Here is a 21,881-nt window from a genome sequence, read left to right as displayed (position 1 = left end):
CACTGAGCACCCTTCAAAAGTTTGGGAATGCGTCCTGAAAGGGATTTAGAGGGTGAATGGTTGCTTTTCTCTCCTGGGGGCAGAGCAGAGCCAGGAGCCCTGCGAGCTGTGCTGTGTGTCAGGAGATAAATGTCCTGTCAGAGCTGGCAGCGCTGGCAGCCAGCACGTCTGGGGCTGCAAACAACGCCTTGGGCCACAGCCAGCACTGCCTGGAGGCCTTGCTGCTTCCTCCAGGAGCCATCCCGAGGGAGGGATCACAGGCAGGAATCAAAGCGTGCTTAATGGGCATGTTGCTTCCACCTGGAGGCTGAGAGCAGCTCGGTGACTGCATCCCCAGGGATGGATGGAGCCACGACCTTTCTTCTGGTTGGGCATATCCCTGTTCCTCCACGGGGACAGGGATTCAATCCATGGATGTTTTAGCACAGCTGCTTTCCCTGACTTTGGCAGCTGGTGCCGGGCACCAGCTCTCTGAGCTCTCCGGAAAAATGTGTCACGTTTGGAGGCGGGCGGCTGCAGACAGGGAGCAGTTCCCCACGGGGAATTCTCCTGGGCCCAGGAGCTGCCAGTCCTGCACAATGTTCTGTGGCTGAGCAGTGGGGAATGCAGCCAGGAAAATGTCACCTCTCCTCCTTGCCTTGCTCACTGTCCAGGGTGGCTGGAGCAGGTTCCTCATCCCTTTCCCTGCGGTGGCAGCCACGCTCTCCTGACAAAATGCTGTTTGTGGATGGATTAAAACCATCCAGTTTATTGCATTTCCTGTTAAAACTCAAATCCCTGGAGCTAGGGGGCTGCTTTGCCTCCTTGTCTGATGCCTCTATAGGCAGGCCTGGATCCTCCTGTGGATCCTGGGCTGTACTTTTGCCAGGGGATCCTATTGAATAGGCATAAATAATTTGGTATCCATACTTTTTTAACACCCATATCACCTTCAAGAGCTTAGAGAAGCAGAGAGGCTGCAGGTGAGCAGGAGGTCAGTTGTGAAGAACTCCATTCCATCCCCATCTGGATTCCATAACCTCATCAAGGAGTGGATTCAGGGCAGGTGGAGAAATGACTCCTCATTAAGTGGAATAAGAAGCAGGTGAAGAAAGTCCCTTGTAAGGACTGGGTAAGCAGAGAAGAAGGAGTCCTGTTGTGCTGGAAGAGGTTGGCAAATGGCTCTTGTTTATTCTACAATCAAATCACAATCATTAAATGGGGAAATACTTCCAGGATCATCAAGTCCAGCTTTTCCTGGGCAAAGTGGGAGAGGGTTGTGGAAAAAGAGGAGCAAGTCCTTCAGTTGTGCTACAGGTAGGGAGAAATGTCATGGGTTTCAAACTTTGCTGAGGGCTTTCAGTGCTGCTCACCAGAATATCTGTTTTGCCAGCTGTAGCCCTGTTACTGTCTGGAGTGGGTGTTTAAACTCTTCATTATTGGAGGGATTTAGGGAGCAGTGAGAGGAGAGCTTGGAGAAAATCTGGGTTTGTTTGACCCTGCTTTGTTGGACAGAACAATTGTTCCTTGAACAGGTGGAGCAGCTTTTGCTGTGAGTTCTTCTGCTCTAAACACATCCCAACTCAAGGGCTGAGTGTTTGCCCTTCTGTATTTCCAGCCTTTTTCACACAGTTGTAGAAAGGGAAATACAATTTTCCTGCCTCTTGCTGTGGTGATCAAAGATTCCCTGGGAGGTTTTCTGCTCCCATTTGCCTCCATCCTGTGTGTTTTTCTACTTGGAGCAATTTGCAGCTCAGTTCAAGGCTCTCCCTGGAGTGCTGAGGCTCCATTTGCCTTTCAGGGCAAGTATCCACCTGGAAGTAATCATGGAAACACTCCTTTTGTACACAAGTCTTTCAATAATCCAGGCAGGTCTTGGAGGGAATCAAGACTCTGTTTTATGAATCCATTTAATATCATCCTGTGGAGAGCAGACAGGGATTTTTATTGAACTGGAGAGTCAAGTCTTGCTCTCTTCTTTTCAAAGGAACTCAAATATTTGACTGTTTTGTCACTTCTGGCTGTTCAGGGGAATTCTGGCCTGCCATAAACCCCCCTAAATAGGGGATATTAATGGTGTAATTCCGTGATGTGTAGGAGTTTATTTTGTCAACAGTTTGCTTTTTCAGCTATTTCTTCTATTGTGGAATTGAAGTTATAGGCTTTTCTTATGGTAAGAATTGGAATTTGTTAAGAACTTTGGGCCTATTTCCCTGGTTTTTAATGGATTTGGTCTATAAAAGATGTCCTTCACTACCCTGCCTTGGATTTCACAGGCATAATTATAAAAAACACCAAAAAACCTGTGGTGTGTTCCCCCCAGCTTGGGAGTTTAAGGCTGCAACCACATAAAATCTGACCACTTGTCCAAGGCTGTTATCTTCTCCTGTAAGTTCATTCCTCATTTGGGAATGCTGGAATTGATGTCATGAACTTGCATTTTATGCTTAGGCCTGTCCCTCACAGAATTCCTGTCCACTTGTTTGCTTGTTCCTGTTACAATGTGGGCCCATGTACTCCCACTAATAAAAGTGCTCTTCCTAAGGAAAAAAATGCTGGTTTTGAGAGCATGACAGGTGATATTTTTCTGCATTTATCTACCCAGGTTTCTCTTGTTATCATTAAATAGACTCTACTGAAACTACTTTTTTAAATTAAATAAAAGGGTAAATGATCAAAGAATAACTTAGGTTGGAAAATACATTAAAGATCAAGTCCAGCTGTTCCCTGGGCACTGCTGAGCCCCGCACTGACCTATATCTCCACATTCCATGGCTGTTAAACCCTTCCAGGGATGCTGATTCCACCTGGGCAGCCCCTGCCAAGGCCTCAGCACCCTTTCCATGGGCAAATTCCTGCTGCTGTCCAAGCTGAGCCTCCCCTGGCACAGCTTGAGGCCCTTTCCCCTTGTCCTGTCCCTTTTCCCTGGCAGCAGAGCCCGACCCCCCCTGGCTGTCCCCTCCTGTCAGGGACTTGTGCAGAGCCACAAGGTCCCCCCTGAGCCTCCTTTTCTCCTTAAATCCCACCCAGTGCCACCCCTGCCATGGCAGGGACACCTGCCACTGTCCCAGGTTGTTCCAAGCCCTCTCCAGCCTGGCCTTGGACAGTGCCAGGGATCCAGGGGCAGCCACAGCTTCTCTGGGCTATGGTGTATTTTGGGTTAAATTTCTATTGTGTCAGTGTGTTTCCTTCAGCATCACGTGGGAATATTGATGGATCTCAGGTTTTTATGGAAAAGCAAGGATGAGAAACCAGAGTGTTGCAAGTCACAGGCTGGTTGAGGATGGGAAGGACATCTGGAGGTCCTCTGGTTCAGGTTGCCCATGGGCTCTCCAAGGAGAACAATTCCACAGCCTCCCTGGGTGGGCTCTAGGGCAGTGGAGATACAGCTTTGAAGTCAGGACTCTCCCTGGGGCTTTGGAGACCCAAATTGGTCTCCAAACTCATTTGGGTGCAGTCCTGTGGACCCTGGGTCAGGAGGCTCTTTATGGCTTCATCACCTTCTCATCCCTGCCTGGCCTGGGGGAATTGCTGCCAAACAAGTGACCAAGTCTCCTTTTTGGCCAAAGAAAAGGCACAAATTTGGCTGTGAAACTGCCAGGAAAGTGCTCAGAAACTCCCTGAGGGCTTGGCTGGGGGCTCAGTGCTGCAGAACTCTCTGTTTTGCCCTCCCTCCATCCAGGTGTGGTTCCACTCTTTCACCTGGGGCTGCTTGGAGCTGATCTTCCCTGCCTTTTTTGTGCTGCATTTTATTTCTGAGGGGGCTGAAGCAGACCAGGAGGGAACAGAACTGAGCAGGTTTGTAGCACACAGGAATTCCAGTGGATCCTGGATGGATCCCTAGCTGATTACCAGCGTTAGAGGTTGGCTCTCCAGAGGTTTATTCCAGTGCTCTCTCATCATCACCAAATCCATCCTGGCTGCTAGAAAAGGAGCAGCTTTCCCTGATATCTTTCTCCTGTTCAGCCCCAGAGCATGAAGAAAAAAAATCTCAGGAAGGCAGAGGGGAGGAAAGGAGCTGGGTCTGTGTCCTGGGTAAAGGGATCCACTAATTGAGGTTTCTTTTGTGTTGCAGCGTTCCCACATTCCAGAGCCTTCCCGAGGAGATCCTCAGTAAGCTTGCAGATGTCCTGGAAGAGGTGAGTGCTGTGAATATTGGGATTTCACGAGTTCAGAACCTTCTGCTGGCAATGTCCAGCCTCTTCTTTTTCCCCAAAGAGCAGCTCCCCAGTTTGGCAGCCATCAAAGGCCATGAGAGGAGTAGTGGGGAAAAATGAATCCAGTTTTGAACAGGGTTTATGTATATTTTTAATTGGATTTTTATCCAATCTAATTTTATCCTATTGAATCAATCACTTCCTGTGGTGTCCAGAAGGGAATGAGCTTCTCCAGCCCCTGGGTGAGTGGAGGGGAGGAGGGGAATGTGAGAACCTGGTCTCATTTCAGATTTGATGGGATGCTTACATTGGAGGATATTTTAAAAGTGTTGTGGAAAAGGTGCTCTGGGAAGAGTTCCAGCAGTGTTGAGATGTTGGGCTTTGCCTGCCTGGCTTTAAATGGGGTCTTGTTGGGGTCAGGGTTTTAAGTCTATTTAAAACAACAAAGAAATCTCCCACAAAACAACAACCCAAAAACCTCTGAAAATACCCCCCAAACCCTACAACCCCCCCAAAAATGCAAAAAGCCTAAACCCGCACCCTACCAAAAAAACCACCCCAAACCCTCCCCCAACCTTGCCTCATAAGCAAATGTAAAATATTTGGGTCACATCACAGTTTCCCCCCATATTTTATTCCCACAACTCTCCCTTCTGAGCCTGAGGAATTCAATATCCCAGAAAGCTGTTAATAAACCCTTCCAAAAGGTGATTTAAGTGCAGGAAATGTGTGTGTGGCAGTAATTTATTTCATTCCTGCTTGCTTTTCTTCATCCATGCCTCTCCATCAGGGAAGATGTTCCCGTGGATTTGGAGGAAAAGCGCTGCTGACATCGGAGTTGATTTGAATTCTTTTCATTCTGAGCTTTGCTGGGATGTTTTTCCTTCTCTGCCTTTTTATTTAGTGCCCAGATAAATTCTGTGGCTCCAACAAATCAGCTGTTTGTCACCCTGAATAATTGCATATTCACAGATAAGCTTTATTCCATTTACTGCCAGGGAATGCTCTGATTTAGGGGAAAAAAAGAATATGAATGCCTTTGCTGTAAATTCTATCTGCCTATCTCAAAACCCCACTCCCAACCAGAATTTGCTTGGATCACATCACTGGCATTAAGCTCCTTATCAAGAGTTAAGGAGGAGAATAAAGTCAATAAAACTTTTCCAGAAACACTTAAAGTTTTGTGGCAGGGGGAAAAAAATCTTAATAAATACCAGTGAAGAAAAAAGGCATGAAAGCAGCATTTGTGGGGAATAAATCTGGATTTTTAGGGTGGATGCTCCCAGTTTCCTGCTTGGAATCAGCATTATTTCCTCTGGGTTTGTTTTGGATTGAGCAGGCTGTGTTTTGCATAAATTAAAAAAAAAATAAATCACTCTCAGGTCTCTATATTGAGATATAAACTCCCACCTGGCTGCAGCCCCCTTTCCATAGGTTACACCTCTGAAGTATTGGAAAACTCCTCTGGATCATGGAATTGTTAATATTACATGGAAAAACGTGTCTGGTGACTCACCCAGAGTTTGTCTGGGTGGCACCAACATTGCCAAGAATTTCAGTCTTTATGGATAATTTCATTTAGCAAATGGAATTAAAATCCTGGAGGGAATAGGATGGGGAGTCTGTTCCTGGCATGGCTGAGGAGTGGGATGAGCTTTTAGTGGGCATGGGCAGCACTCAGAGGTTTGGGCTGGCATTTCCTCCTCTCCCTCTTTCCCTCCCTTCATTTCTAGTTAGGTTTTGTGGCACAAAATCAGGATTTCTTTCCTGTCCTTAAGTTGCTTCACATTCTGGCAGTGTTGTTCCTCTTTAAGGTTATTCCCTGTGTCATTCAAATGTAAAAGTTTCAGGATTTCCATCTCAAATCAGGTGTTCAGGTACTGATAGATGTAATTAAGGTTCCTTGACCTCTTCTCCTCAGAAGCCACTTCCAGATACTGATGATTTTGTAATTTTCCATTTGATCTCAAATCCTTCATTGTGCCTACAGCTGATTCTTCTAAATTTTGTTCCCCAACTGCAAATTCCTCCTCCTGTTTCAAAGAAGGATCCCTTTGCCTTGGGTGTCAGGGGTGGAGAATGTCTGTCCCAGCTTCACTGAGTTGGGTTGTGTTTTCAGGGAAGGGGGAAGGAGGCAAGAATTGAGAGGGCCAGGGGCAGCTGGAGTGACTAATCCCAGACTGGTTTGGGTGGGAAGGGACACTAAGGATCATCCCATTCCACCCCCTGCCATGGGCAGGGACACCTTCCACTGTCCCAGGCTGCTCCAAGCCCCAAAGTCCAGCCTGGCCTTGGGCACTTCCAGGGATCCAGGGGCAGCCACAGCTGCTCTGGGCACCCTGTGCCAGGGCCTGCCCACCCTCCCAGGGAACAATTCCTGCCCAATATCCCATCCAGCCCTGCCCTCTGGCAGTGGGGAGCCATTCCATGTGTCCTGTCCCTTCATCCCTTGTCCCCAGTCCCTCTCCAGCTCTCCTGGAGCCCCTTCAGGCCCTGGCAGGGGCTCTGAGCTCTCCCTGGAGCTTCTCCTCTCCAGGTGAGCACCCCCAGCTCTCCCAGTGGGGTTTCAGCCCTTGGAGCATCTCCAAGGTCTCCTCTCTGGATTCACTCCAGCAGCTCCACGTGCTCTTGGTGCCCCAGACAGACTCATCCAAGATTTAAAGTTCTGTGGTTGCAGATGCACAGGAGGAGATTGAATTAAGGTCTCGTTGGCATTTTCAGCCCAGGCCTTTTCATCTGCATTTCCCAATCCTGTGCCCTCACTGTTCCTTCACTGTTTGGGATTTAGCCTGGTAATCCATGGGAGATGTTGTGTGTGGGACTCTGAGCAGAGAGAGACAATGACAAAGGAGCTTTGGTTTGCTTACAGAACCCTGCAGATCAAGTTTTTGTGCAGATAATGCCAGGTCTAAACTACAGCTCATGGATTTGCCTCGTTTGCTGTGTCTGCAGAGCTCGAGACAGCTTTGACATTTATGTGTGTGTATACATTTATAGATTATTTCTGGGTGTATAGAAATTTAAAGTGTTCCAGGCCAGGCTGGACAGGACTTGGAGCAGCCTGGGATAGTGGAATTTGTCCCTGCTCATGGCACAGGGGTGGACTTTTAAGTTCCTTCCAACCTGAACCATTCTATGGTTCTCTGGCAATACTTTATATCACATTGAGATATATAATGTTTATCTATCATAGTTGCAGTGTAAATAGATATTTAAATACAAATATGGCTAATTGCCCTAAATCCAACTGTTGAGCACTTCATTAACTCATCCTGGGTTAACAGCAGAGCAGCTACAGCTTGGAAGTGCTGTGAATGCCATTCCCACATCTCCCAGTGTGCATTTTGGGAATTCTTTCACTGAAAGCATTAATGTTTAGAACTTTAATTTATTTGAATGCACTCCTGAGACCCAAGTGCCAGTGATGTGTTTACTCCAGCCTCAGGCAGCCTGCCCTGGGCTCCCAGTGTATCCCTGGACAAACGGCAGAGCCAAACTGAGGGGAGAGGCTGAGAAATGTACTGAACCCCACAGGCAGAGGCTGCCAGGGATGGAAATTCTCCCTGCTGCTCTGGGTGCTGAAATCTGGGATCTCAGCTCCTGTCTGCAGCCACTCCAGCAGCTCAGTTTGTGTGCTGAGTGTTGCTTGCCAGCCCTTGTCTTTTTTCTTACTTTTATTTTAATTCCAAAGAAAGACTGAATTTTGAAAGGCATAACCATAAAAAAAAAATAAACCACAACCCATAATTCTTCCCTGTTGCTCATGGAGCTCCTGTTGTGGCTCCTGGTGCAGAGTGGGATCTTGGAGGAGATTTCATGGCTTAATTCAGCTTTAAGAGCTGTCCTGGGCCTTCCTGCAGAGATGCCAAGCATCCTTCCTGCTCTAATTAGTATGGATCAGAAGGCCTTAGGATGCCTCTGTTAATTAACAGAGGCTGAGCACAGTCCTGCCTTTGTGGGATTGTGTGGCAACAGTGAATGGAAGAGGAAAAATGTGCAAAATTAATTAGCTTTCCACAGAATCAATTTTTTTTTAGGCTTATTTAGGAGTGAGGATGGCTCTTGGATAAATGGAACCAGGTCCCTGGTCCATCCTGCAGGCTCTGCCAGCACCAAGGCAGGTATTGATGTGATACAAAACCAGAAATCAGATTTGAGGGAGAATTCCAAATAAACAGGGAAGAGTAAAAGGTTTTGGTTAAGAAAAAATATGTTAATATTATTTTTTATATTTTTTTATCAAAGGAAGCACTCTGGGGTGTGTTCACTGGAGGAGCTGTGGGATGGGGTAATGCTGCCTGTGGAGACATCACATCAGCTTTACTCACGACTGACTCCGTCTCAAATGGACAACATTTTGACTCAAGTTGCACTTCCATTAATTTTTCCAATGGTGCTTATGAGAACACAGCTTTGGGTTTGCAGGTGCACCAGGAAATAAAAGCTCTTTTTTTGGGGAAAAAAACAAACATTAGAAAGTAAAATGCAGCTGGAAAAACTGGAGTGCAGGGGTACAATGGAGTCAGTGGCAGGAGCTGTTCCAGCTTTGGGTTGATAAAATGTGATGTTTGGAGTTAAGTTTTCCTTTTGATTTTCTTTAACGTGGGCATGGACCACGTGAAGGGAATTAAAAATAATCTCCTGCTTGTGTTAGCACAGGGGAAGGAGTTCAGTATTCCCTGGTTTCTGTGGATTCTTGTCAGGAATGTGGTCAGCCCTGTGTGTGTTTATTGCCCATCCTCTCTTTTCCTGCAGGGGTAGAAATGGGGCAGGATTTGGGACTTTTCATCCACAGTTCTGCAAAACTTACTGTTAGAAGGTGATGCCAGTGGAGAAAACCTTTGGGACTCTGATTAATTCCTAATGTCCCAATATCCCATCCAGCCCTGCCCTCTGGCACTGGGAAGCCATTCCCTGTGTCCTGTCCCTCCATCCCTTGTCCCCAGTCCCTCTCCAGCTCTCCTGGAGCCCCTTCAGGCCCTGGAAGGGGCTCTGAGCTCTCTCTGGAGCCTTCTCCTCTCCAGCTCACCCAAAGGGGCTCCAGCCCTGGAAGCAGCTCCATGGCTGCCTCTGGATTCACTCCAGCAGCTCCACGTCCCAGATCCAACACCCCACTACAGGTGGGGTCTCATCAGAGGGGTGGAAAATCTGTTGCCATTTTTTCCTGTTTGATTTAACATCAGATCCCTCCTTTCCGCCCCCCCCCCCCCCCCCCAATAAAATCCTTGTGCTGAACACATGGGAAGGCATTTCCTGGAGTTCTGTGCTCTTGGCACATGTGGGAACTTCAGGTCTTCTCCTGGTGGGACCTGGTGGGTGTTTGTGTCAGATGTGAGGAGCAGCTTTTGGCCTCTGCCAAATGCACTTTTCAGGCAGGGAATGGTGTTCTCTCTTTAACTGAGATTTATGAAATGAATTTAGAAACCTCTCAAGAAGCAGCTTTTGTTCAGGCTGAAAATCCCAGTGGTATCAGAGGGATCTTTTTCCAGAGGCTTTCCATGTGAAGCTGGATTCCTCTGGAGACAGGGAAGTTTATTAACATCTCATTTTCTGTCAGAAGTCCCCCCTGCCCTTGTCTCTGGGCTCCTTTGCTAAACCCCAAGCAGGGGAGCTGGCTTGTTGGTTTTCTTTCAAGTGAGTGTTGGAGTTAGGCCAGAGCACCCCAGCTAGGAAATTACATTTCATCCAAAGCACATGGATTCATGGGAATCTCCACGAGAATCCCAAGGACACTCAGAAGGATGGGAGTTGTAAGATTTTCTCAGCTGTCAGAGAAGAAATTCTTGGCTGGGAGGGTGGGCAGGCCCTGGCACAGGGTGCCCAGAGCAGCTGTGGCTGCCCCTGGATCCCTGGCAGTGTCCAAGGCCAGGTTGGACATTGGGGCTTGGAGCAGCCTGGGACAGTAGGAGGTGTCCCTGCCCATGGCAGGGGGTGGAATGAGATAATCCTTAATGTCCCTCCCAACCCAACCCATGCTTCCTGCAAGAGGGTTCTGTAGTTCCATTTTCCAGCTGCCTTTCCAGTACTTTTCCAGCTTTTCCCCATTCTCTGGGCACCTTCTCCTCAGTCAAGCTCCCAGTGGTGGGAAAAGCCACTCCAGCAGTGCCGTGATCACCAGCAGGACACATGGCGAAGGCAGTCTCAAGCAGAAAAAACTTCCCAGGATTTTCTTTCTTTAATTTATTGTTATAATTTTTGACAATGGTGCATTGAGTGGATGATCAGGTTTTCAGGGGGTCACTGATAAAATATTAATTTCTAAAGCTACTCCTCTCAGGCTTTGCAGGTGTTGGGATTTAAATATTTCCTGTTTCCAGTTGGATTAAACCTATGTGGGAGATATTTTTATGTTCTCTAAGCAGATTCTCCAGCTGATCCGTCACAGTTATGAAAAAAAGGAGAAAAGGAAAACAAAACATTTTTTTTGCTGTAATCTTAGATATTTTCCAGGGTTTCACAGATATGAAAAGAAAGGATTTGAACAAATCCATAATTTATTATTTGCTCTGGTGGATTTGCAGGCTCTGTGAGAGACACATATGATGGATGTGGATTTTTTTCATGGCACCTGGGACAACAGAGAGGTCACAGGAGGACAACTCAGGAGCTCCAAGTTGTCTCTTCCCTGATCCAGCCTTGTTCCTAATTCCCAGTATCTGTTTGTTTACTGTTCCCAGTTTCCAGAGGCTCTACAGCAACACTGGGGCAAGGAACCCATGGAATCTGCTTTCCCAGGGATTTGCTTTGTTGCAGAGAGATTGAGACCGATGGGTTGGTGGCTGTCCTTTACTTCCTGGGTGAAGAAAATCCAATCAATTAATTCTGACTGAAATTAATTAAAATTTGGGCGGTTTACTGTGGTGGAGGTGGCGCAGCTCAAGCCCCTCTTCCCAAGCAGTGCTTCTGACAGCCTGAGCTAAGTGATTTTTGGGATGGATCTCCTCGTGGATGAGGTTCCTGTTTTGGGCAGAGGGCTTTGCTTTCAGTGCTGTATTTTTTGGGAGAAGCTTGGGAGGAGAGCATGGAGCTGGCTGGTTTTTTGGGCATCTCCTCCTGAGAATTCATTCAGCAGTTTTCAAAATTCCTTAATTCTCACCCACACATCCCTACTTAGAGACATGTGTAGGCTAATTTTGGTGGGAATGAACCCCAGAATGAAAATCCAGCCTGGTACTTTTTCGAAAATATTCCATGATTTCCACTCTTCAGCCTTGAAGAAGTCAACACAGACAATGCCTTTTTATCAGTAAAAACAGGGAAAAACTACACTCAGCAATTATATTAAGGAAACCCCAAATATGAATTACCCTGACGAGTGTTATCCCTTTGATTCCAGCGTTTTCCCGGCTGGATTTTCCCATAGCGTTGCCCACAGTGACACCTGCTGGAATCTGGGACAAGGTTGGCTCGCCGGCCCTGCTGAGTGAGTCCTGCCAGGGATTAATTAGGAAAAAAATGAAGGGAGGAGTTCATGTAGGTCATGGAGACACCTGTGGCCATCCAAGGAATGGCCACCAGGCTTGGGATGCTGGGAATATCAGCTGGAGACCCTCCATCAATGGGATCAGTCATTAAAACCCAGCTTTAAAGCAAAGGTCAAATGTGAAGGTGGGGAGATCCTCTTCTTGATTCCCGACTCCTTTGGTGTTCCAGCAGTGCCAGATGTCCTGTCTGGGATGAAATCCGAGCTGCTGTCACCCTGCCATGGCACACAGGGGCTCCCATGTTCATCCCCCGGTGCCCAGCTGGCTGTTGGGAGCTCACCTACACTCAGCACAGCTCAATTTTTTTCCCAAAAAAGGCAAAATTCCCCCTCTTCCCCACCAAACCACTTACATTCTGGGAGGGCTGAAACTCAGCTTCTGTTGGGATGATCCAAGTCTGTGATTCTTCACCTGAAAGTCGTGGAAAACAGGGATCTTTGTGCTTCAGGTGCTCTTCCTGTGTTCAATGTGAATCTTGTGCCAAAAAAAGGCTTTAATAACACAAAATGAACAGGAAAATGGAAATAAAGTGACCCTGGGGGTAATTTGGAGACAAGTGAGGGGAGGAAATGGCTCCTTGCTGGGAAAACTAAAACTTGCTGGAATGGGAAAGGGGATTCCTCAGTCAGGGGAAGAGATGAGCTCTGCTCCTTCCATCCTGTGATTTCTGTCTGCTGGGAGAGATGGGGAAATGGGAATAACATGGCTGTTGCCAGCTTTAAGCTGCTGCTGTCCCATGGAGATGGGATCCCATCTCCATTGGGGTCAGACTCCTCTGCTTGTAAATCCAAATGACCGTTTCCCAAATTCCTGCAGAGAAAGGCATGCAAAGCAGAATTCAGACATTTAAAAAGCCCTGGTGAAGGAATTTTGGGGTCATTGTGTCCTTGCCTGGTAAGGAAAGGCTCAGCTGTGCCTCATGCTAAAAATCTGACCTAGATTACATTTCTCAGCCTTGCCCTGGTTTTCTTTTCAGGACTGATATAAGAGATGCTCCCAAAAAATCTGCTCTAAAGCACAAAATAGCTGAGAAAAATCCAATATTTCTGAGGGGGGTCATTGCATGAGAGATTGATGGAGGTTCTTCATCCTCCATGGATGATGTACTCCATCCTTCAGAAATCTCAACTTCTACCATCTTCTGAATTCAGGATGTGATTATTTTTTTCCTCACAACTTCCTCTTTAGTTACCAGTAGTCCAAAACCCTGGAATAAGTTGGAGGCACTGGAAAGGTCCTGTAAAATTTTCCTCCAAGCAAAGCTGAAATGGGCTCATGCATCTCCAGCCAAGTCAATTTTAGCAGCAGAGAGTCTGTTAAACAGTAGAAAATACTGATTTCTGTGCTTAGGGAGGAGATATTTTGCATTTCTATTATAAAATAGAGGTTTTATCCCAATTTTCCAAATGCTGTTGTCAAGGAGATGTTGGCAGCCCAGGTGAGGGGCTCAAGGCAGCTTCTTTTTCCATTGGGAAAAGTTGTTACTGATGTTTCAAAAACTGAGTTTTCAGCTTTTCCCAGTTTATACACAGAGTGAAAGTTCACTTGCTGCATTAATAAATATATTTGTGGCAAACATTTGATTTTATGGAAGTGTGAATTTCAGAATTCCTTGTTGTGCAGACTGGGAATAGAGGCTTAGTCTGTGTCATGTGGGTTGATAAAATTCTGCCTTTTTTGTACCTTTTGGAGAGTTAATGAGAGAAATCAAGGGAAAAGGAGGATATTTTCCAGCAACAGCTAAGATCCATGGGGATATAACAGGGAATGTGAACTGAGAGAGTGTTTAATTCATCTGCCAAACTCAGGGCTGGTTGTCACCTGCACAGAACCCTCAAAGTGGAAGCAGCTGGTGAATTCAGGGGTTTAAACTGGGAAAATGACCTGTTCCAGTAGAAGTCTGTAGAGGATGGATAAATCCAATGCTTTCCATGATTTCCTTTCCAGTGAAGTTGGAATAATTTTCTTTCTAGGGATAATTTGATGTGCATTTGCATATGGAGATGTAGAGTCTCCTCTTCGGTCTAGACCACAAAAAAGAAAATCCATTTCATAGCAGGTGACTGGAAAAGTGGCTGAACATATTGAATTAATGTGCATTTTTTTATTCCTCATGATCGACTCTGAAATGAGTTTAGATCCTGGTGGCAATGCAAATACCTGGGGTGAATAAGCGTGCAAAATTTGGAGGAAATGAAGGAAAAGAAATGAAACAAATGTGTTGATTTAAGTTGTTTACTTCCAGTTTCATTTTGGCAAGGAATTGATTCCCATTCTAATAACCATGGAATAGACCTGTGGATTTAGGGAGGGAAATGGGATTTCCACACACATTCTTCCATTATGAGGAGAGAAACTAAATCAGAGGTATTTGGGAAAGGATTGAAGAGCAGTTCTTTTCTTGCATTTCAATGAAATTTAATTAAACCCCCAAGGACTTGAGCTGCTGGTGTTTGGAGAGAGGTTTTGTTTCTGGTTGGATTTCCTCAAAGTTCCTGTGTAGTAATGTCCAAAGGAGGCTGGGAATGTCATGGAATTACGGACACTTCAATCCTAAAAAAGCCTAAAATTACATGTATGTGACTGGCACAGGGCACACAAACAAATTTGGTTTTTAATTGTATTTTTATTTTTGCTGAATTTTACTGTTTGCTAATTTTTAGTCAGGGTGACTGATGAATTGGTTCCACTCTGTTTCCTGAGGATCCTTTTTCTAATTACTGATTCTCAGCTAATTCTCCAAATTTCACAGTGATTATCTGTGAATCTGGTATTATTTAAATTCCCAAGCAAACCTTTTTGGGGTTTTGACCCCAATTTGTAGCTGGATCTGTGCCCTAATACCACTACTGCTTTTTACCCAAGTAGTTTGTTATCTGTTATCTCCCCTGGGAATAAATCCTATTTTTTTCCATATCAGTTCATCTTGTTTTCCTGGAAAATCTTGTTGCTAAAGCTCCTCTCCCATTTCTCCTGACCCTGCGCTGCTCTCACCCTCTGTCATCTCTCTGCTCTCTTAATCCTTGAACTCTTTAAGTTCTCCCTCTTGATCTTTGAGGTTGGTCTTGACCTTTCGCCTTCTTCACCTCTCTCTGTATCTCTGAACTTCCCAGCTTTCTCAGCATCCTCTCCGTCCCACATTTCTCATTCTCCCCAAATTCCTGTTTCTTCTAGGAAGGACATTGAGTGCTGTGTCCAGCTCTGGCCCCTCAGTTTAGGAAGGACATTGAGTGCTGTGTCCAGCTCTGGCCCCTCAGTTTAGGAAGGACATTGAGACACTTGAGCACATCCAGAGGAGGCAACGAGGCTGGTGAGGGGCTGGGAACACAAACCCTGTGAGGAATGACTGAGGGAGCTGGGATTGTTTAGCCTGGAGAAAATCAGATTCAGGGGTGACCTGATCACTTTCTACAACTCCCTGAAAGGTGGTTGTGCTCAGGTGGGGGTTGGTCTCTTTCTCCTGGCAGCAACTGACAGAAGGAGAGGACACGGTTTCAAGCTGCACCAAAGGAAATATAGGTTGGATATTATGAAAAAGTTTTTTACAGAAAGGGTGTTAAAGTACTGGAATGGTCTGCCTGGGGAGGTGGTGGAGTCACCATCCCTGGATGTGTTTAAACAAAGATTGGATGTGACAGTGCCATGGTTTAGTTGAGGTGTTAGGGCTGGGTTGGACTTGATGATCTTGGAGGTCTCTTCCAACCTTGTGATTCTGTGATTATCCACCTTGTTGCCTTTTAATTATCCCTGAAAATTGCACTCAGGAAGCATTGGGTAGAATGTAAAAGAAAGGGGATAAAATGACAGCCAAAAGGACAATATCATGTTTTTCATGACTAGGAGATGAAACCATTGAGGTTTATCCCTAGTTCATGTCCTCCTTAGTACTGCTTGGTTTAGGGCGCTTCTGAGATAAGCAGTGTTTGTTCTCTGGCAAACCTAATAAATCCTGTTTGATAGTCACAAATGGCTCCTATTTATCCACTGTTAATCAGCACAAGGAGAGTTTTGTGAAGGTTGGCTGTTCTGATGTAAAGACCTTGAATTTGGTGGTGTAAAAGGAAACCAAACAGCTCAGCTGTGTGCTCTGGGTCATGGAAATGCCAGAGATGTGGAACTGCTGCTGCTTTCCATGAGAGAAGTCAACCTTCAGGCAGCTTCTGAATTATCACAATGGTAGTGTCTTGTAAACACCTCAATGCAAAAGACTTGAATTCCTGGTGGAAATTCAGCCTGGGTTTCAGGACCTGCAGTTTCACCTGAGGAGTTGTCAGAGCTTTGGTCGGAGTTGGAAAAATCACAGTTTGGAGATGGCCTTTTGCTCTAAATTGGAATATTTCCATTTGTATAACTTTATTCCCACCTCCTGGCTTGTCCCAGCAGCTCAGCTGGGAGAGGGCTGGGTCCAGCTCAGTTTGTGGAGATTTTTTTTGCATTTGGGACACTGAAATGGGAGGAGGTTTTGAGAGAAAGGAAGAGCAGGAGGGTGCCAGCCCTATCTCCTTCCCTCCTGCTCACTCTCAGCACACCCCAGGGAAATGCAGACACAGGCAACAACAGTGCCAAACACCAAAAGAAACAACCAGAAATTAAAGCAATCATTTAGACAAAGGACTTCAAATGAGGAACATTTCTCACATCTTTGCATTTCAGGAACAGCAGGGCCCTGTTGTTTATCCCCTTTGGTTTATCCATTTCAGTGTGTATCCCATGGATTAGATGGAGGCTGTACTTGCTTTTGCTTCAATGAAATAATGGTTGAATACCTTTTTTTTTGCTGTCCCCATACATCCTTTTAGATTCCTTTTTCCTGGAGCAGTCCCTGAGTCCTCAGAAGTTCCTGAGTCCTCAGATTATATATTGATAAAATACAGATTTAATATTGATACGACCTCTGTTGAGGACAGATTAACTCATTGTGGGGAGTCATCTCTTAAATCATAGTTTAGTTTTAAGCAGTTACTCTTGGACCAGGGAGTTAGAGCAATACTCCTCATGCATCCCAACTATATCCAACCCTAGATTTCCAGGATCTGTGTTATTCCAGAAGCTGTGCTGTGTCCAGGCACAAACAGCCCCTTTAGGAGGTGTATTAAGAGCATTGCTCAGGGATGGCTTTGCAGGAATTGGAAGCAACCCATGAAGTGCAGAAGGCCCCATAATTGGAGGAGACAGCCAGAGTGTCCAGCTCATTCCCAGGAGTGTTTTCCTCAGCACTGTCACAGCCCATTAAGGAGCCACAGTGAATCAGTGCAGAGGAAATGTTTCCCAAAAGGGTTGGACAGGGAAACAGGCTCCTGTCACTGTCACAGCACAGCTTTTGCTCTAAAATACATTCTCAGAGTGCTGGTGGGTGATCAGAGAGCTGTGTCTTTAAGGAGGAAGAGTAAGTTTGTAATCCATCAGTATGAAAAACAAAAACATTGCTGCAAGACATTGGAGCTCAGATAGAGCCAGCTGCGTGAAAACCACAGGATCCCAGACTGGTTTGGATGGGAAGGGATGGTAAAGCCATCTCATCCCAGCCCCTGCCATGGGCAGGGACACCTTCCACTATCCCAGGCTGCTCCAAGCCCCAAAGTCCAGCCTGGCCTTGGACACTGCCAGGGATCCAGGGGCAGCCCCAGCTGCTCTGGGCACCCTGTGCCAGGGCCTGCCCACCCTCCCAGGGAACAATTCCTGCCCAATATCCCATCCAGCCCTGCCCTCTGGCACTGGGAAGCCATTCCCTCTGTCCTGTCACTCCAGACCCTCGGAAATAGTCTCTTTCCATCCTTCTTGTAGGCTCCCTTCAGGTCCTGAAAGGCCACAATTATATCCCCTTCCTCATCTCCTTACTCAATTCTGTGCTCCATGATTATCGTGGAATTAAGGACATGAGTTAACCCTCTCTTCCCCTCATCACTGCATCTTCCTCATATTTTAATTTCCCACTTGTTGCCCTCTAGTTAAGCTGCTTCTTGGGCATTGAGATGTCTTAAGTGTCAAAAAATTAGGGATCAGTGGGGAGAGGACCACAAAAGCATAATCCTCCCCTCTGGGTATTTCAAGCAGCAACATTTTTGGATAATCCCTGGGAGTAGGACACACTGTAAAACAGGGAAACCAATCTGTGTGATTCTTAAGGAGTTCACTACAGAACTTGGGTTTGCAGCATTTGCAGCAAGTGAGTATATTTTTCCATTTCATTTTGTTTGCATGCCTGTTGTCATTTTAGGATGTTCAAGGCAGCAAATCCCAAACAGGAAAAATAAATCTTCTAAAAGCTGCTCCTGTTTGGAGTTTTGCTGACAGTTCTGTGAATATTTTTTAAAGCACCAGCAAAATAACATATTTGGGTTTTTTTTTATTTTATTTTAAAACACACTGGATGCAATGGGTGGGACATGGAGAACTGTCATCAGCCCCGTGTTGCCATCACTGGTTTTTGTGGTACAAACCGAGGTGCAGCTTTGAAATCTTCATTTCAAAGCCACCCTTGTGCCTCTGCTCCCCTGAGGGGACCTGTGGCGCCGTGGGTCACAGAGCATTCCAAACACCCCCTTTCCCACCTTTTCCCAAATATTCTCAGCATAAACACGGCAGTCAGAGGCATCCAGGTGGAGGAAAAATGAGGTTTTTCTCAAGTTTAACTGTTGGGTTGGTCTCCAGCGTGGAGGTTTCTCCGTGAGGTCCAGCTCAGACATCTCATTTTTAGTCAAGGTTTCCCCACAAGGCCTGATCAGCTCGCAAGCATTTTATTTTTAGTCAAGGTTTCTCCACAAGGCCTAATTGGGGTTTCTTTGTGAGGCCTGGTTGAAGTTTCTCCATGAGACCTGGGCAGGCTCTCAGACGTCTCAGTTTTAGTCAAGGTTTCTCTGTGAGGCTTAATTGAGGTTTATTCCATGAGACCTGCTCAAGGTTTCTCCACAAGGACTGGTCCAGCTCTCAAACATCTCATTTTTAGTCGAGGTTTCTCCATGAGACCTGGGCAGGCTCTCAATCATCTTGTTTTCACTTGAGGTTTCTTCATGATGCCTGGTTGGGCTCGCAGAGATCTGTTTTAGTCAAGGTTTCTCCAAGAGGCCAAATTGAAGTTTCTTCACAAGGCCTGGTTGAGGTTTCTTCATGAGGTCTGGTCAGGCTCTCAGACATCTCATTTTCGGTGGTATTTGGGAACAGAAGCTCCAGTTGAAGTTTGTGGCTGATCAACCAAGCTCCAGTCAACCGAAGTCCTCAGTCAGATGTGCAGGTCTGAAATTGCAAAGGTGACTTTTTTTTGTGTGGTGGGTGAGATGTGCCCTGGTATGTTGGAGACAAAGAAATTATTCCCACATTTAACTGTTCTGAGATGGAAGATTGGGGTGGTCACTGAAATATGGTTTGTACATTACTTTGGGTCCTGTACCTGCGGGAGATTTTCATCCTGGGGAGCACTGGGACTCAAAAAAGGATTTTTCTCAATAAATTTGGTGTTGTTGGGCCTCACTCTTCCTAATTTTGTCAGTTTTCAGTATAAGTTGGTATCATAAAAATCCAGCCACTCCTGAAGAGAACTTGCATTGGGTATTTCTCCACTCAAAGAAATGTCCATGTTCACTTACTGACATTCTGCACAGGATGAAGGATTTCATAAAAGGGGATAGCTGCCTTTTTTAGTGCATAATCTGACTTGATCATGAGATTGGTAGTTCTCCTGTGGGATACCTGGAGCAGGTCATGGAGACCTATCCACGTCTTACCCTCTCAAACCAGCTGAGTGAGCATTCTCTCCACCCTCACCCCTCCCCCACTTTGGTGCTGGGATTTTTTTGATCATTTTAAGTAAAATTGACAATAGACACAAAGGAAAAAAACACTGGTATTTTTATAGAAGCTGCTCTTACTGGACAAACAGGGATCTCCATGGGAGGCACCTGATGGAGGTCTTCAAAGGGAGAAAGAGCTTCACTTTTGTTCATTTAGGTTGGAAATGATATTTTGTGAAAGATTCCTGCTTCTCTGTACACTGAGGGCCAGGATGAGAGGAAACAACCTCAAACTGTGCCAGGGGAGGCTCAGCTTGGACAGCAGCAGGAATTTGGCCATGGAAAGGGTGCTGAGGCCTTGGCAGAGGCTGCCCAGGGAGGTTTGGAGTGCCCATGGCTGGAGGTGTCCAAGGAAGGGCTGGAGGTGGCACTCAGTGCTCTGGGCTGGGGACAAGGTGGGGAATGAGTCACAAGGTGGACTCCATGATCTTGGAGGTCTTTTCCAACCTCAGTCATTCTGAGATTCTGCAAACCTTTGCCAAAACGCTTCTTCAGAATACCTGAGGAGGTATTGCTGCCTCTAAAGTGGGGCTAAAAGGAAGAGCCTTGTCTTTATTTCCACTTCCACGTGCCCTGAGCGAGCTCTTGGGCACTTTGCCTGCCCAGGATGGACAGATAGAAAGAGTTCCATTAGAAGGGAAGAGCACATGGATGAGCTGATTTGTGTTAGAAAACAAGGATTTGAGAACAGGAGCATTGCTAAAGGGTGGGAAGGATGTGTTGATTCAAGCACAAAAATTGCAGGTGGAATTAGCTGTGAAAGAAATGTCTTGGAATACATAAACATGAGGATGTGGGTGGCAGGAAGGGTGTGGAAAGGCATCAATGAGGAGCAGGTCAAGTGAAATGAAAGCTCTGGGCACTCAAGGAAGGACGAGAGGAATGTGATTGGAATGATGGAAGAAGGACTTGGCTGAGATTAGAGCTCAGTTTAAAAAAGAAGAGACAAAATACGCTGAAATGAGAGGCAGCTTTAGGCACTTTGAAGCTCAAATTTGTGTTCCTTCCATTCCTTTGGCAGAGTTCTGAGTGGGGAGTTTGAGGGGACTCATGGGTTGGGAAGAGCCACGTGTGGGATTGATTGGGAAGAATTAGGGGTGGGAATTGTGGGTGGGAATTGGTTACAGCAGCAGGACTGAGACTCAGTTCTGCAGTGGTGGGTGCTGGTGGTAGCTGGTGAGCAAGACCAGAAATGGCCTTTTAGGCAGCAGCTTTATCATGTTAAATTGCCCAGAAATCGTATTAAAAATACCATTAATGTATCTAGTAAATATGGATTACCTGTTGTAAGTTTGGAAGCCATTAGCCCAGTTTTTGCATTAATAAGATTTTTGGGTTGCCTACAAGATTCCGCTTGAGGGGTCTGATCCCAACACCTCCTAAAATCAGGCCCTTCCAAGGAATTTCACCCTGGATGATCAAAAATGTGCACCTTAAATCTGCTCCCCAGAAACATTCAACATAAGCAGCAAAACTCTGCAAGTTTGTGTCCAGGTTTCTCCAGAATTCTTTTTCCCTCCCTCCTCCCACTCTGGAATATGAAAATGGGAAAAGCTGGGGGTTCTGTTATCAGTCTGTAAATGATAAAAAGGCTGAGGTGTAAAGATAAATAAACAAACTCAAGTCAGCACAACACTCTTGGAAGAAAACATCTCAAGCTTAACCAAATCTGAGGATTTGGATTAATTCCCCCATTTTAGCTCCAGTCCTTGCTGGTTTATATATACTTTGGGATTAGAAGGTCTGGTGGTGAGTGCAGGGCATTTTTGGGGTGATTTTGTCCCAGATTTGGGCTTGGGATAGAATACCCAATACGTCCAGCTCTCTGGTCATGGTTGAAAAATCCAACAGACATTTATCCCAAGGGAGATGCAGGAGAGGTTGGATGGGAAGCTCTTGGCATCCCCCAGCCTGCTGTTTGCTGAATTTGCAGGGGCAGAGCATCTGGGATGAAAATTCCAAGGTTTGGGGGAGTCTAAATATCAATTGAAAGTCTTGATTTAGAAAATATTTGAGGTTTTTTGGTGATGCATAAAATGCTCATTGCTTTTGATGGGGTGACACAAGGGATGAAAATATCCTAACAAGTTTAGATGCCAGCACTGATAAGCTGTGACATGAATTTAGCCAGGACTATTCCACAAAATAAGGCAAAAATGCTCAGATTAAATGACTGTAATAACAGGAGAAAAGCAAAACTTATGTGCTGAATAAAGCCCTTGCTAGCAAAGCTGGAAAACCACCAAAACCAACACACAAAAAAAAAAAAAAAAAAAAAAAAAAAAAAAAAAAAAAAAAAAAAAAAACTTTTACACCAGACTTCATATTGCAGTTTAGTTTGTGTAGCATATTCCCTGTTGGAAATTCCTCTGTCTCGTTGACGTGCTAAAAATGGATTTAGGCTGTGAGGATAATTCATCTGGGCACAGGCTGGCACCAGCACAGCCAGAAGAAAAATGGGCAAGCCACAAATG

General features: G+C 45.8%; 1 protein-coding gene across 2 annotated transcripts in view; it reads left to right on the top strand.

Moving 5' to 3' along the window:
- PRKG1 (protein kinase cGMP-dependent 1) overlaps nucleotides 1-21,881 on the top strand; it is a gene marked incomplete at its 5' end in the record, with an annotated part of 363,931 nt that overhangs the window by 251,131 nt on the left and 90,919 nt on the right. For both annotated transcript variants that reach the window (XM_083866088.1, XM_083866089.1), the window contains one exon: nucleotides 4,055-4,118. In XM_083866088.1, the coding sequence (XP_083722214.1) occupies nucleotides 4,055-4,118 (64 nt within the window). The remainder of the gene's footprint in view (nucleotides 1-4,054; nucleotides 4,119-21,881) is intronic.

The sequence above is a fragment of the Zosterops lateralis genome (genome assembly GCF_965231275.1).
Source record: "Zosterops lateralis genome assembly, chromosome: 8".
NCBI lineage: Eukaryota > Metazoa > Chordata > Aves > Passeriformes > Zosteropidae > Zosterops > Zosterops lateralis.
This window is presented reverse-complemented; position numbering and strand designations above follow the sequence as displayed.